Source organism: Rutidosis leptorrhynchoides, unplaced genomic scaffold, assembly GCF_046630445.1.
Source record: "Rutidosis leptorrhynchoides isolate AG116_Rl617_1_P2 unplaced genomic scaffold, CSIRO_AGI_Rlap_v1 contig296, whole genome shotgun sequence".
NCBI lineage: Eukaryota > Viridiplantae > Streptophyta > Magnoliopsida > Asterales > Asteraceae > Rutidosis > Rutidosis leptorrhynchoides.
The window spans coordinates 63,282-78,707 of NW_027266538.1; the positions used below are offsets into that span (position 1 = coordinate 63,282).

General features: G+C 35.6%; 1 protein-coding gene and 1 pseudogene across 1 annotated transcript; both read right to left on the reverse strand.

The window, feature by feature from the left end:
• Positions 1-8,278: 8,278 nt before the first annotated feature.
• Positions 8,279-10,049, reverse strand: LOC139882644 (legumin B-like). Its single transcript, XM_071866926.1, is given in 6 exon segments — positions 8,279-8,409; positions 8,412-8,664; positions 8,774-9,216; positions 9,219-9,231; positions 9,375-9,628; positions 9,716-10,049. Coding segments are annotated over 6 exon segments (1,428 nt in total).
• Positions 10,050-11,334: 1,285 nt separating this feature from the next.
• LOC139882649 (probable linoleate 9S-lipoxygenase 5) lies at positions 11,335-14,915 on the reverse strand (annotated as a pseudogene).
• Between the last annotated feature and the right edge of the window lie 511 nt (positions 14,916-15,426).

Here is a 15,426-nt window from a genome sequence, read left to right on the forward strand (position 1 = left end):
ATATGTTCTAATTAGAAGATTTTTTTTAGTAAAGTAGGTGTGGATATATAGTTTTAGAGCATCATCATCCTTTGATAGTGCCATAAAAGCATACTGGCAGGAAAATCCACTAAGACTCTGAGCTCTGCAACTGTATGATTTATTACACAAATTAACCACATACCTTTACTTTTCCTCCGTCACTTCATAAGTACTGGTTCTTATAGTTTCAATAATGCATATACTTTCTACCGTCTTACTCTTCTCCAATTATTTCTTAATTCTAGGACCCATATTACCATTTCATTTCATTGCCGTGTTCAACTTTTCTATCACTCTATGTATCACCATAATTCTTATTTTGTCATACATATTCACTATAGAGGATTATTCTCTGATCTTGACTGGTGATCCATTGAATGCTTTACATAAGTTATTTTCCACAATTTCACACTTTCTGGTCACATCAAAGTAATTCGTATACCAATTTTCAGGATTTTTCTATTTGAAATCATCAAATGCTTCTCATGACACTGCCTTCATTACTTCCAAACTGTCATTTAATTGATTTTTTATTGTAACACTTGACAGACTTCCATTAATGTCTCGATAGTTCTTTCCCTCTATATGTTTCCTCTTCCACTAAAAAAAATTTGTATTACAAAATTTCTATACTCAGTATTGCAAAAATTCTACTACACTTTTAATCAGTCCCTCTTTAAGAAAAAAATTTAAGGTAAAATATTTACTTAGGTAATTACCTTATGTTGGTCACTAATCATAACCCATCCTTCACCTTCTCCTTCCCCTTCCTTATCAATCCTCAGGTCTTTCTTCAAAAGCTCAAAAAATCATGACCATGTTTTGTTTTTCCACTCTCAACTTGAGCCCATGCAATTGGAAACATTTGATTTTTACCAACTCTAATAGCAATAAGTATTTGACCCTGCACCATGCCCTTCAAAAAACATGTATCTATGCCTATAATCTTTCTATATCTAGTCAAAAAAACCTTATTTACAAGCTACGAATCACACATAGAGTCTCCAAAATCTTTGTTTCCCATATGATAAATTATTCGTAATTAGTTCCATAGTGCTTCCTTCATTCTGATCTTTTCATCAATCTCTTGCACATAATCCCACATCCTAGCATATTCTTAATTTACCTCTCCATATATACTTTCCATTGCCAAAACCTTAGCTTTCCTACACATGGTTGTGTGAACATCATAACCCAACTCCATCTTCACGAAACTTTGTATCCTACTTGGTATCATATCAGGTATAACTATAAAACTATTATGATAATGCCTAGATATCCTGTCAGAAGTAAGCCTCATATTTTGATAGGTTATCGTGTAAGTATGTTGATCCTGAAAAGTTTGATAGAAAATATATTTTCATTGTCATTTTATGCATGGATCCTCTAGATACACCCGTTTACACATCTTAAAGTAACCCTACCATTATCATTTCTCGTATATATTAAATTTCTACGTGTGAGAATGGCCAAGTCATCTATGATTCTTCTAAATTGCTGAAGACTTTCATCAAAGTACATTCCAATCTTGAAGTGAGGAATCTTACATCATTTATCAAACCTTGAAAATCTTTACCATCTGATCCAAACTCAAAACTATTATCAATCACTTTATACATCATTCTCCATATCAACTTCATCTCTTGTTATTGATGGGCGAGTTGAAAGTTGTGTCAATTGATGACGATATAGATGCAATTCAACAAGCAACACCTCACGCCTATTTATTCATCCTAATAGAATTTTTTAATCTTTCCCTAGCCTCTTGAAGCTTGTCATCATCAACCATGCAATATGAAAGAACTTCCATGTCGTCATTCATTTCACCCTCAACATCTACAAGGCCATCAATGTGGGCATTTAGACCATCTTATGGTCATAAGCTCCCTCATCATCTAAATCCTCAATATGTATTCAACCCCCATTTCAAATATTTTGGGCCATCGTAGTTCATATGATTCAATCCCATCAAAATTATTAAGCATCTCATCACCATGACTTGTGAATACATGCATATCACAAACTCGGAAAAAAATTTCACCGCAGCCCCGTGAACTTGAGTCATGTAAAGTTGTCTTAAACCAAAATTAGGGATCTTGTAGTAAACCTTGAATTGAGCTTCTTCGTAGTTTTCTTGTTTCATTGTCCTAACGTCCGCATATGAAACAATATCAACATCTAATTGTCACGTATATAGTGTTTCCTTGACTAAGTAAGTACGACACTTAGCTAAAATTATCCTGAAAAAGCTGAGTCAGCCTTTAGACCCTTAGCGAAGGCTTTAGAATGACTAAAGAGCTTGGAAAATGTGTTAGAATGTAGAGATCTTTGTTAGCTATAAAAATGACTTGTATTGCTCTCAAATCTTGTGTGCATTACAAATGAGGGGTTCACCCCTTTATATAAGCTTCAAGTATTCTGGAGAATTTTATACAAGAGAGTTACAGAGTATGTACAAGAGAATTCTAAAGAGTCTAGAAGTTTTAGAACATGTAAGAAGCCTTCTATAAGTGTATAGATTCTTTCGGAGAATTCTAGCACAAGGCGGAGTCTTCAAGTCGGTTCCGACCTGATCTAGTCGATTCTACCACATTCTGAAACTATCTCAAGCAATTTGGAGACTTCTAGAACACTCCGGAGAGTTGAGCGAGCAAAATGTGACATAAAATCACTTGCATCTCTTTGCCTCCAACACAATATCCATTAACAATAGATCCCCATGATGGATAACAACAATACCTTCCCCAAACATCCTTCATAATTAATAAGGATGCAATGAGAAAAAAGAAATATTAAAGAGAAAAGAAACAATACGTGTTTCATGATAGCAAAATTATCCATCTAATCAATTAAATGTCTTATGGATTGACAAAGAGATGGGTCAAAATTTTCAACTCCAAGAATCATCATGAAGTAACCAACAATACCATTTCTCATTAAAGCCAAATGCAAACGAGCTAAATATATCAATTTTTTTTTTCAGTTTTCAATTTTACATTATAAAATTGCAGTCTGCAGTTTGTTCGTTCCACTTCCCTAAAAAATTACGTGTCTACATGAACTTTAAAAAATTAAATGATTGATGAGCAGCCCAATATATTCATGACCATTAAAGTTAGAAGTGTAGTTCTGGGAATGACGAGTGATGAATATTTCATTGTAATTTTAAGGGAAATTAACTTAAATTAAAGAAAAGAATAACAATTTGAGTGTTTCCAAATGAATAAATAATGTTGGGTTATAACTTAAGAAGACGAAGGCACTCAATCTGCAAGCTTCGTCTTCTTCAACATTGGCGCTAGGAAGGAACTTTGTCTCCCGCTCTCAACTTTTCAAACCCTAAAATTATTAGTTTTTATTTTTCTTATTATTTTATCTATGTTGTAGTTAAATAGATTGAAAAGAAGAGAGTTGGAAACGACGTCGTGCGTTGGTTTGATGAAGGAAGAGAATATAGTTTGATTCGGTTCAATATATAGTCTAGGTTAACTTTAATTTTTATTTTGGTTCATTTTAAATGGCATGGATCATTATGTGGCAAGTGTAATCTTACATGGAGATAAATTAGCACACATGTTCTCTTTTTTGTCACAACGTATGAGACACGTTATCAAAAAAGTAAGCGAGACTGATAGAGGCCCTTTTGGACCAAAATATTTCCGACACAAAAAACCACATAACGCTTTTCGATACAGAGAGTTCTCGATCACATTTTGCTCGTCACGACCCTTATTATTATATTATCCTAAAATGGTCAGTGGCCGGATTATATAACTATGTCATGTACTTCATCAAACATATATATAATCCAATTTAGGAATTATTGTGAGAATGGAATAAAATTTTCGATGCTTTGAAGATACATTCTAAATCATATCAAATACAATGAATATCATATCACATGTTGTAATTAACACACCTATGTATATAAAAGGAAAGATGAGACATAAAGCATATTATATACTATTAATTATAATTTTGTTCTAAACATTAAGTTCAGTTCGATAAGTTAGGACTTGGATTGGATTGGACTAATTTGCTTAGTCCCACGTTTGATATGATGAACTGGACTAAAAAATTAGTCCATGGACTATTTTTACATGTAAGTCTAATCCGTCCGAAACTATAGGATTGGGCTGGATTATGAAACCTTTGACCAACATACCCCCGCTATGATTAAAAAAACTACATAAATCCAATAACCAAAAAAAACTCTTTTCTCTTCACTCTCCGTCGAGTACCACTCTCACCGCCTCTCTCATCGCTGCCTTTGGGTCCGCCGCTCTCTCTCTCTCTCGATCGTGCTGCATCTCTATCTTAGATCTACTCAGAAACAAAGCCTTTGTTTCTCTCTCATTTATGACGCCCATCTCTATTAACTTGAATTTGTGATTTAACTATGATGGCTATTGGATCTAAATATTTTATTTTTCATGCTTTGATTTCTTGTAGGTTTATATTTTGTTTCGTGGTTCATTGCTAATAACTTTATCATTGTTTTATGATTTGTTAATTTTTATGAGCTTCGAGTATGTTTGATGAATTTTCATGATTTACTTGGATGGTTGATTTAGAGTTTACAAGATAAGTGTGCAACAATGTTGAATAGTAGAGTAAGAATTAAAACAAAATTGATTATCTCGATTACCCTTTTTTCTTTTCCTTCGTTCTCCTATGACTCATTTATTTATAATTCGTGTCTTAAATTCTTATTAATATGACTCATTTCTTTTTATATATGACTACTACTACTATATTATTAGAAGAAGTGTAGATAAACTATTGTCATGTAGGACCTGTACTGAATGGTTTGTACCTAAATCATTTATCTATACTCTAGAACCAAAAAGGAAGAATGCAATTCACATAAATAGATTTAAACTTGTTGCTGTTGGACTTGCTCAAGGTCAAAAATACGCACATAGATGATAATTTTCATTCCTTGAACTAGCAGCTCTTGTATGAAATTTGGTTGCACTAACAGACTATAAAATAATCTAGGATATACTGAATGAGTCTATGTGAATCAATCTTCGATATTGACAATCATGTCACACAGTTATTGAAAATCAATCAAATAATGCTCATGTTTTTCACATTATTTAATTTTACAGTTACACTTAAATTTCATTGGTAAGATTCTTTTTGTATGGATTCCTCAATGAGCATCTGTAGTGCAGAAATGACATTGGCAGGAGCCGGACCGGACAGGTTGGCTCGACTGGGTCTCTACCCGGATAGAGAGCTAGTCAGCCGGACGGCCCAGAGGCAGCAGTAGAGTCCCGAAAGTAAAGTACATTCTAAAGTTGACTTAATGGAGCCTTAAAATAAGGATAGTTAGAGTTATACCTTAATTAGAATATTGAGACATAAAGAATCCCTTAATTAATGGAGATTGATTCCTATACAATATCAAGAAGGTCACACTCTTAAACCCTAATTCTCTCCTATATATTCTACTGTTCACAGAGAATAAAGAACAAGGAGATACATTCTAGAGACACTCTAGAAAACCTTATCCATGAGAGAAATCACCTAAACATTGAGCAGTTACGCACCCTTGACTTCGGTCTCGAAAGAAGGAAGGCTCCGACTAGCCAACAAGCAGGCGATGACCATGCTACCTCCCCTCGTGGGATAGGGGAAAACCATTCTCGAGGGGAGAGGTCACCTGTGCCTTGAGATCCCCGCATCTAGTCGCTGCCAGAAAATGCGTTTCTCCTCTCGAGACGCCTTGCCCCATGGGGACACTCAGGACATCCCGTCCCAAGAGGGGTGGTCCCTAGCACGACGACTGGTTCTGTCGCCGAGGAGATCTCCCAAGCCCTCGCCCCCATCGGTGGAGATGCCTCCTTTAGGGCGGAGGATTACAAAGGTAGACCTCGATCAGAGCATATGTGCACCACTCGGCCAGAAGCGTCGGTCCCTAGCCTACTGAGGGACCCCTGCAATTATGGCTTCTCAGACGAGTACTCCCATACCGATTCTCGGCGTGGAAGGTCGCCCCTACGTCCTGATAGTAGATTTAGGCGCGACCATAGGGGACATAGGCTGGCGAGTCCTCTGGAAGTATACGAGAGGTATACAAAAGGAGCTGTAGGATATTCCTTACATGACACATGGTCTAGCCGCCATCGCTTTAACAACGGGAACTACTAGCAATGCTCTTAGGGCCAACTTGGCTAGGGTGGCACCTAGGAACTTTTTGGAGTTGCAAGCCCACGCGGGAGACGAGATTCTAGCCGAAGAAGCTTGCGCAGGAAATCCTGACAAAAACCCAAGAGCTTGGCCGAAATAAAACAGACGAGAAAAATTAAGTGCTTGATGAGAAGCCCACCGTTGCTTCATGTGTAATTGTCGAATTTTCGACCTACGACTATATTCTCCTTTTTATTAATATTGAAATAAAAACTTGTTTATAAAAAAAAACAATTCGTGTTTCATGATAGCAAAATTATCCATCTAATCAATTAAATTTCTTACAATTTGATAAGGAGATGGATCAAAATTTCAACTCCAAAAATCATCATGAAGTAATTAATATTGCCATTTCTCGTCAAAGCCAAATGCAAACAAGCTATATATATCCATCTTGTTTTCAATTTTCAATTTTACACTTAAAAACTACAGTTTGTTTGTTCCACTTCCCGTGAAAGTTATGCATGTACACGAACTTCAACAAATAAAGTGCTTGATGAGCCACCCAATATATTAATAACCATTATTAAATTAGAAGTGAAGTTCTGAGAATGACGAACGATAAGTATTTCATTTCAATTTTGTGGAAAATTAACTTAATTAAGAAAAAAAATAACAATTGAGTGTTTCTAAATGAATAAATAATGTTGGTTTATACCTTAAGAAGGCAAAGACATTCAATCGTCAAATTTCGTCTTCTTCAACATTAGCGCTATAAGGAAGGAACTTCGTCTCCCACTCTCAACTTTTTAAATTCTAAAATTACTAAGCCTTTAATTTTTTACTGTATTATCTACGTTGTAGTTAGATAGATAGAGGAGAAGAGAGTTGAAAACGATGTCTTGTGTTGGTTTAGTAAAGGAAGAGACATTGATTCGGTTCAATATATAATTTAGGTTCAGTTTATTTTTTTTGATTCAATTTAAATGACATGGATCATTATGTGAAATTATGATCTTATGTCAAGATGAATCAACGCACATGTTTTCTTTTTTGTCACAATATATGAGACACGTCATAAAAAAACAATTAAAATTTATGGATGTCTTTCCGGACCAAAATATTTTCAAGAGCTATGAAACGCTTTTTTCCATACATGGAGTTCCCGATTGCCCGACACCAACCTTAAAAGTACATCATCGGGTTCAAATTTTTAAAGGGCTACTGGCCGGATTATATAATTATGTCATGTACTTCATCAAACATATATAAGCCAATTGAAATTTTTTTATGAGAATGGAGTAAAGCTTTTTATGCTTATTTTTTTAAAGTTAAGTTTTTTATGCTTTGAAGATGCTATCTAAATCATATCAAATAAAATGAATAACATATCACATGTTATAATCAACACACCTATATATATACAAGGAAAGATGAGATAGAAAGCATCATATACTATTAATTAAAAAAATTGGTCCAAACATTAATTATCTCAGTCTTGGTTCCCTAATATTTTCATTTTAATGATCTAGAGAAAAAAAATATAAAATGGGGTCAAAGCTTAGGGTCCTTATAGAAAGAATTAAGATGTATGTAATCATGTAAACAATTCGAGATGCAGTCCCTGAAAATAAACTTAATGGCAAATTAATTAGTCTGATATTAAGACCTTAGATTTAGAGAGTGTAGAAATTGTAGAACCGATTTGATGTATATATATTAATCACACCTCATTTCTAGGACCAAAAGATTGATGGAAAACATATCAAACTATAAAATCAAAGCATTTGGGATCTTCAAAAAATAAAAATAAAAATTTAGCATTTGAAAAATCCATGGAATTTGTTCAAAAGGACCATCTTTCCGAATGCAAGACATTGATAATATAATAAAGGTCCAAGCAAAAAGGCACGACATCAATATGGCTAATTTGGATATTGAAAATAGTAGCATAATCATATTTTTATTTTGGAATTCAGCTCCTTGATAGACAAACATTTTTGTCGCTTTGAGGATTCATACATTTCCTTAAGATACCCCATCAAACGGGGCATTCTTATATTTATTCATTATTACTACTTACAACAGTTTACATTTTGTATTGTGTTTAGTATATAGTTTACTCTCTCTGAGACTGTGACCTTGAGCTCTGAAGCAATGTAGCTTCCTCTCTGTTGAACTTGAGTCTCCTAGCTTCTTCCCTTGAAATCCTGAACGAGTTCATCAACACTTCTTCCGGAATGGCCTTGTCACCGAAACTCGTCCGGCAAGTTGGCTGACCTTAGCATTCTCGTTAGTCTTGAACGAAACCCACTCGAATCCCTCGCTGGTTGCCTGCTTCGTGACAGCGTAGTTCTGAGGTACAACCAATATTTGACCTTCTCTAAGTTGTCCGTTGAATACTTGATGACCGTTGTTATCGACCATCTGGCATCGGCAACTGCCACGTGTCACGTAAATGATGCTGTGTGCATTGACGTTCCAGTGTGGTGCATAGATACCGTTCTGCACATTTATACAAAACCATTCGCCATTCATTATTAATTACTCCATTCGTATAAAAATACATGATGTTTTGCATCTACGATTGCGAAAGGGAGTACGCATTTCTTACCCTGTACAGGAATCCGTGCTCAGCGCTAAGTTGTAGGTGGCTTAGGATGGGAAGATTGTAGCTATTGACGCTGGTGATTCGTCCAGCACGTGGATTGTAAACATCAGCACGTTTTGGGTCAGCAATGTTGTGATTAAGTCTCATTGAGCAAAATGTCTCCTCTAAGCCATTGTCGAACCTCCTCTCGTGTTCGTATTCTTCTTCTTCTTCTTCTTGTCGTGGCCTAATAACATCGAAACTTTCCTTGGCGCGGACGATTATGCCCCTGTTATCATTTTCTCCCTGAAGTCTCTTTGCGAGTTGAGCGTCGATGTTGAAAGCGTCGGCCAATGTCCTCGTCTCCATTCCGCAGAAGACATTGTTGCATTGACTTCTAGAATATTCGCTCTCCCTTTCGCGCTGTTCTTCTCCTAGTCTACCTTGGATTTCTTGTTGTGGGTTTCGCCCAGGAAGAATTTCTGAAAAATAATTATCAGACAATTAAATATCGTTACATTAACAAAATCGACCATATTTAATTAATAGTAGTACGTTTAAAAAAAATGGTTAAATCTTCTAAATAGACTTGATTAAAAGTAAATACTGTAACATTATTTTGTACCCTGTAGTTGTGGTCGAGCTGATTAGCGAAATTGCTCTGGTCAACAAGTGAGACCAAGACAAGCTGGGATTGACCATTGTTGTAAATCCAGTGTGATGTTCCAGCTGGCAATGCGATGACGTCACCCTCACGGAATTGTCGGACTTTCTGATGCTCGTCTCCGGATGTCTGCCTTCTTTGATATTGTGATTGTTGTTGTGGTGATTGGAATGTCTCAGGACATCCTGGGAATTGAGCTCCATGGATACCTCTACCTGAATCAAATAAACCGACCGAATCGATCAAAATCAATGGAACCGGTTCAATCATTCTAACATAAAACCGGTTGAATGAAATCTAACCTTGTACAATGTACATGAGCTGAGGAGCATTGTTGAAGGAAGGCAACAAGAGTCCTCTCTGTTCGAACTTGTGTCGAACGACGACAACTCCAGCGCAATGGAGCTCTTCCTGATTCTGATCCCAGATCTCAGTGACGCCGGCTTCCGACTTAATCTTACGGTTAGGCTGAAGAGCATCAATGTTGCTGAGCTGACACTCGGTTCTGAACCGCTCTAGGCCACGTCGGTGTCTCATACCGCGCTGGCTCTGGCGAGAAAACTCCATCTGGGAGTAGCAGCCATTGAGGAGAACAAGAAAGCAAAAGCTAAGATAGAGCAGAGAAGAGTAAGCCATCTTTTGTTTTGTTTTTATGATTTGATGAGGAGAGAACTGAAATGTGCATACGTATTTATACTGAAATTCAAGTGTGTTGGTGTCAGGGACGTGGCGAACATGCCATTTTCATGAATTGGGATCATATGCATGTACAATTGTCTTTACATATTACTTGGCTTCAGAGTGCTCTGGTTTTGTTACACATAATGATACTATAATGTTTGCTTGTGTACGTACGTGTTGCAATTTCCATACAGCCTAAGGTTTAGTAATTCTAAAAAGAGTAATGCTAAGGATAAAACATTAACTCACTGTCCCTAACATTATTCTTCTTAAAAAAAGAAAAAAAAAAAGGAAGAATAGTATTTGGTTTACTTTATGACTGAATTAATCATGTTCATGGTGCAGGCTGGCTCAACCGATTTGGGGCTCTAGATGAAATGTAAAAAGAGGCTTTATGTATAAAATAAATTTATGATAAAAACTGTATTACAAAAATTAAAATAATTACACCTAAAATTCAATATTTTACCTTTATAGTTTTTGTATTGCAAAATCATGAATTAAATTTATAGGATTGAAAATAATATTTTTGGTATAAGGTAACCTAAAGGTTTTATCGACTCTAACTGGCCTGACTATGTGTGCACATTTCGTAAAGCTATCTATGGTTTTAAACAAGTTTCAAGAGTCGGGTACCAAGATCTCAAACAATTTATTCTCTACAAATGCTCATGGTGTAACACTATCATTTTAATTGTTTATGTTGATGACATAATTGTGATCGGCAGCAACTTGAAACTTATAGTTGACTACATTCAGATTCTTGCTTGGACATTCTCACTAAGGATCTGGGGTTTTTATCTTACTTCCTTGCCACTGAGGTTGTTTCGAACCAACATGATTGAAATGTAGTAGTCCTAATTCTTTTAAGATTATGTCACCGAATGTGATAACTAACAAGTAGTTACAAAATCTTACCTATAATTTAAAAAAAAAAAGAAAAAAGAAAAAAAGAGTAGTATTTAGTTTGTGCAAGACAATAATCTTGATGTATGAATAAATTTTAGGTGCATACCATTAACTTTAGAAAAAAAATTACGATTTTTCAAATTTGAGGATTTCCTTACTGCTCATGGTTTAGTAATTCTAAAAGACAAGAACAATCACATCAAAAAGTTACAAACAATAATTATATTCTCTTTTAAAAAACCTAAAATCTTTAATTCCTTCAACCTTATATAAAACCAGTTCTTTGTTTTTTATGCAAGACAAGACACTACAAGATTACGCAGAGAGCTCTCTACATTGTAGTACTATTAGGAATTCCCTTACCGGTAACTCCACATCCTTCATTAGTTGGAAACAACAATGTATAAGGTACCTTAACAGGACCGATCCTATTCTTCAACTTCTCTTCATTATTCCTTGCCACAATCCTATCCTCAATTTCACTCAATCTCTTGCCAAACTTGTCGAACGCCTGCAACGGCACAGCGTCCGATGTCCAATCTTGTGTTTCTCTTTGCCCAAGATACACCTCATCGCTAGAATGCCTCGACAAAAGCTCTATCAACGAGACACCAGCAAGCATCTGAACTAAAGCAGTTATAGTCTTTAAGAAAACTTTCTCTGGATTCTTCTCGAGCTCGGAATATTCAGGACTGCCCTTTTCCGGCATAAATCTCCGGCTTATCGTGGGGCGATTCGGTAAATATCCTGCATAAGGGTACTGACCATAATTAACAGCAGCATGGAGGGCAGAAGCTATCCAAATTATAATAGTGATGGAGTTTACGAGTTCTTTTATTGTATGCATCTTAGGCCACCAGGATTCGTTTCTTTTGTCGCCATGTCCTTTTTCGATAACTTCCTTCCACCAGGATTGGAGTTCATTATCATTTTTGATCTTCTCGTCAGAATCATAGTAAAAAGAGGAATATTCTTGAACCCATTCTTTTATTGCAAACCAAATTTCTAATCCGTCAACTGCATAAGGATAGTCTTCTATCAGAAGCCGTATACCATGTGGTGATTCCGGATCATCAAATGCCATTCCCCTATATATATGAATTTACTTAATCACATCATTAAAATAAAATTTAACGAGAATGTAGTTCAAAAGTCTAATTAATTACCTTTTCTTGAGATCTTCAGGAAGTGCTTGTTCAGTGAAAACCCAATTTTTATAAACTGCAGAGGACATTTCCAATGAATACTTGGCTGGAAAAACGGTTGCCTCCAGTAATCCACCAGCATTGATCAGAATTTGCCTAGCAAATGCATTTATATTCATCGTGTCGCGAAAATGTGGATGCAAAAGCTTGTAGATTGGGTGCATTACACTGAGCTGCCTATTTGTTGCAATTACAAATGGTTCAATCACAGCATGTGTGTTTAGCCTGCAATAGAAATAAAATAAAATTACAAGTACTTCAAAAATTGAAATTAGTGAGTACCTATTTATATGTTAAAACAGAAATTAAGTTTGTACCAATGACTAATGAGTTGATGAAAACCAGAGTCAGTAACTGTAGCATAAGCTTTAGCTAACATCCAAATTGATCCTTCCACACCCCGATGAGCTGGCATGTAGACTTCACTAATGGCACCAAATTGATCTCCATTTGGATGTGGCAAGCTTAATTCTATCGCCAATGGTTTCAACGTTCCATCCTTTTTCAAGAAAAGGATAGTTCTAGAAGCATAAGTTTTCATGTTGGTGGTGTTTATTCGCCTTAAGTATGGCATCAACTCATCATGATGTTCCAAAATGAATAGCTTGTTGCTTTTAATTGCCTGTATAACATTCAAAAGTGTAAATCATTTACCAAAAGTGGTTATGAATGCGAAAATGAAGAATCGTAAAAATATACTATGTAATTACTAACCTCGTATTGCATAGGAAAAGCGAGAATTAATTAGAGACGGAGGTAGTAATTACTAACCTCGTTTATGCTTAGCCCATCTAACTTGTCCTCAATGTCTTGTCTGGTAATTGTACTGTCTTGATTGCCATATTCTCTAGGATCTAGCTTGCTTTTGTAAGGAAATTCCTGAAGACGTGTTATGTCGACAGGATTTACTCCAGCCAACATTTCTCTCGCAAATTCTTCATCACTGGACCAAGCATATGTATCTTCTGCTCATATTTTACGCCGACTAATTAATTATAACAGAGCCTTCTAAATAAAAATTAAGAATTCATTCATTAGGAATTTACCTTGAATTACTTGGGGGATAGGATATTTGAAGAGAACTCCCTCATGCGGCATGCTTTCCTTGAGAAGCTCTAGAGGCACGTTATCTTTAACTGTTTCGAGAAGTTCGTCAGGTAGCTTGATTCCTCCTTTGTACAGTTTAAGCACTTCCTCAAGGCTATCAACCTCGAACGGAGTCTTGTCGAAAACAGATTCTAATGCAGGTTGAATCACTTGAGCGATTGATTTTAATCCAGAGGACAGGAAATCCGATAGCTTCACATGGCCAAATCGTTCGTCCCTTGGAACATAAATGTCTAAGCTCTTCACTGCTGGTAGCCTACTCTCAGTCTCAGGATCTGCAAGGAAATAGACATATATACACCTCCTTATAATCTAAAATGTTCATTTTGCAACCTATAATTTTATAGTGCATTGTTCCTCCTAATTGAAATATAAGGTGGGCAATCAAATGCTACAAATTATATTAATTTATATACAAATCAAGTGTTGCTCTAACTTAAAGGGAAAAAAAGAAGTGTTGCTAATTTTAATGACCTGTTTTAGTCGGAGGCCGACCCGTTCTTCCTCTACGCGGATATGGATAGCCCACGGATCCTCCTAGGACAGGACGAACATATTTTTCACCCTTATCAGGTTCCCCCAAATCATTGTAGAAAGCATAGTCATAAACTCTATCCCATTCCTGAAGCTCTCCTTTTCCATCTCCTCTCAATTCGACAAGTTCTTCCGCTCTATACTCCCGCAAAGGCTCCGGCGTGTCGCTCGGGAGATACGCATTGTTTGAGAAGAACACGCGGCCCTTGTTATTGTAATATTTGTCAGGGTATACCCAAGAGTTGCAATCAAAGTAGATTTTGCCAGCATGGCCAGGATAATCTTCAAGAGTCAGAGATTTAAGGTAAAATTCGCTATGAAGATCATTTTTAATAAGGAAAGCTCCAGGAATTCCGATGGTTTCGTCGTAATCCAATGTGACTTTAAAGGCTACCTCTCCTGAAACGATTGGAATGAATGTTGTAATCCATTCTTCTAAGTATGCTTTCTTACCTAGTTTTCCTTTTAATCCATTTCCTGCTGCAAAAACAAATGAAAATAAAAATTGTCAATATGTTTAAAAATATTTGTGAAACAAGTTGAGAATAAAAGAAAACAGAAAGAAATATTGATTTACATTTACGTCTAAAAAGACATATTAAAACATTTACGCTGTTTGTACGTAACAAATGATTTCCACTAAAATTAATCTCACAAAAATAACAATAAATTACCATAAGAGGAAAACTTTTATATTCCCTCAAATTTATGCTTGATGTACCTCTCTTGCCCATTCAGTGACGTTTTTCTTTTATATACAACTCTTAACAGGAAGAAATTAGGTAATACATCAATAATATTCATGATGAGAAGAAATACAATAATACTAATGAAGATATTTATGATGTTACAAATCAAAGGAAAACTTACAAGGGTCGCCATTAACGGCACTGATGAGTTGGAGAGAGACTTTTTGACCGACAAGCTCATGAATACGATCAAGAATCGAAGCTCTAAAGTCATTCAAGTCTAAAACATTCTTCTTCATCAGAATTACAGTGCCTTTAATCCTTTTTGTAGCGCTTCTGCGTCTACTAGTAACAATCTCCACTAGCTTACACAACATTTTTATTTATTCGTACGTTCTATTTTTATATTTTATTTTAGAAAATTTTAAAACTTGGAAACAAAGAGAGCACATATGATCGAAGTGACAAATTATACTAACTTTGTGGGAGATGGGTTTATTGAAAGTGAGAATAAGTTGGAGAATGGTCAGGGCTTTTAATTTATATAGGGGGGAAATGTGCAAACAAACTCGAAAAGTGATACACTGTACTAAGGAATTTCATATATGTGCATGCACCTTATTTATTTATTTTTTTCTTAACAATATTAGCTTAGAGTTGAAAATAATATAATTAATTACAGAGAGAAATTCTTAGATGGTAAACACTTTTTATAATTTACCTAATCATGAGATTTTGATTATATATCGAAACAACACAGGCCGTCATGATTTTAACGATTTTGCCACAGTTAGACAGATTAAGACAAATCGTGTGTTTATGCAGGAAGTAAGTATAAAGTGTAAAAAGAAAAATACACACGATATTTTCTACGTGGTTCGAAATCAA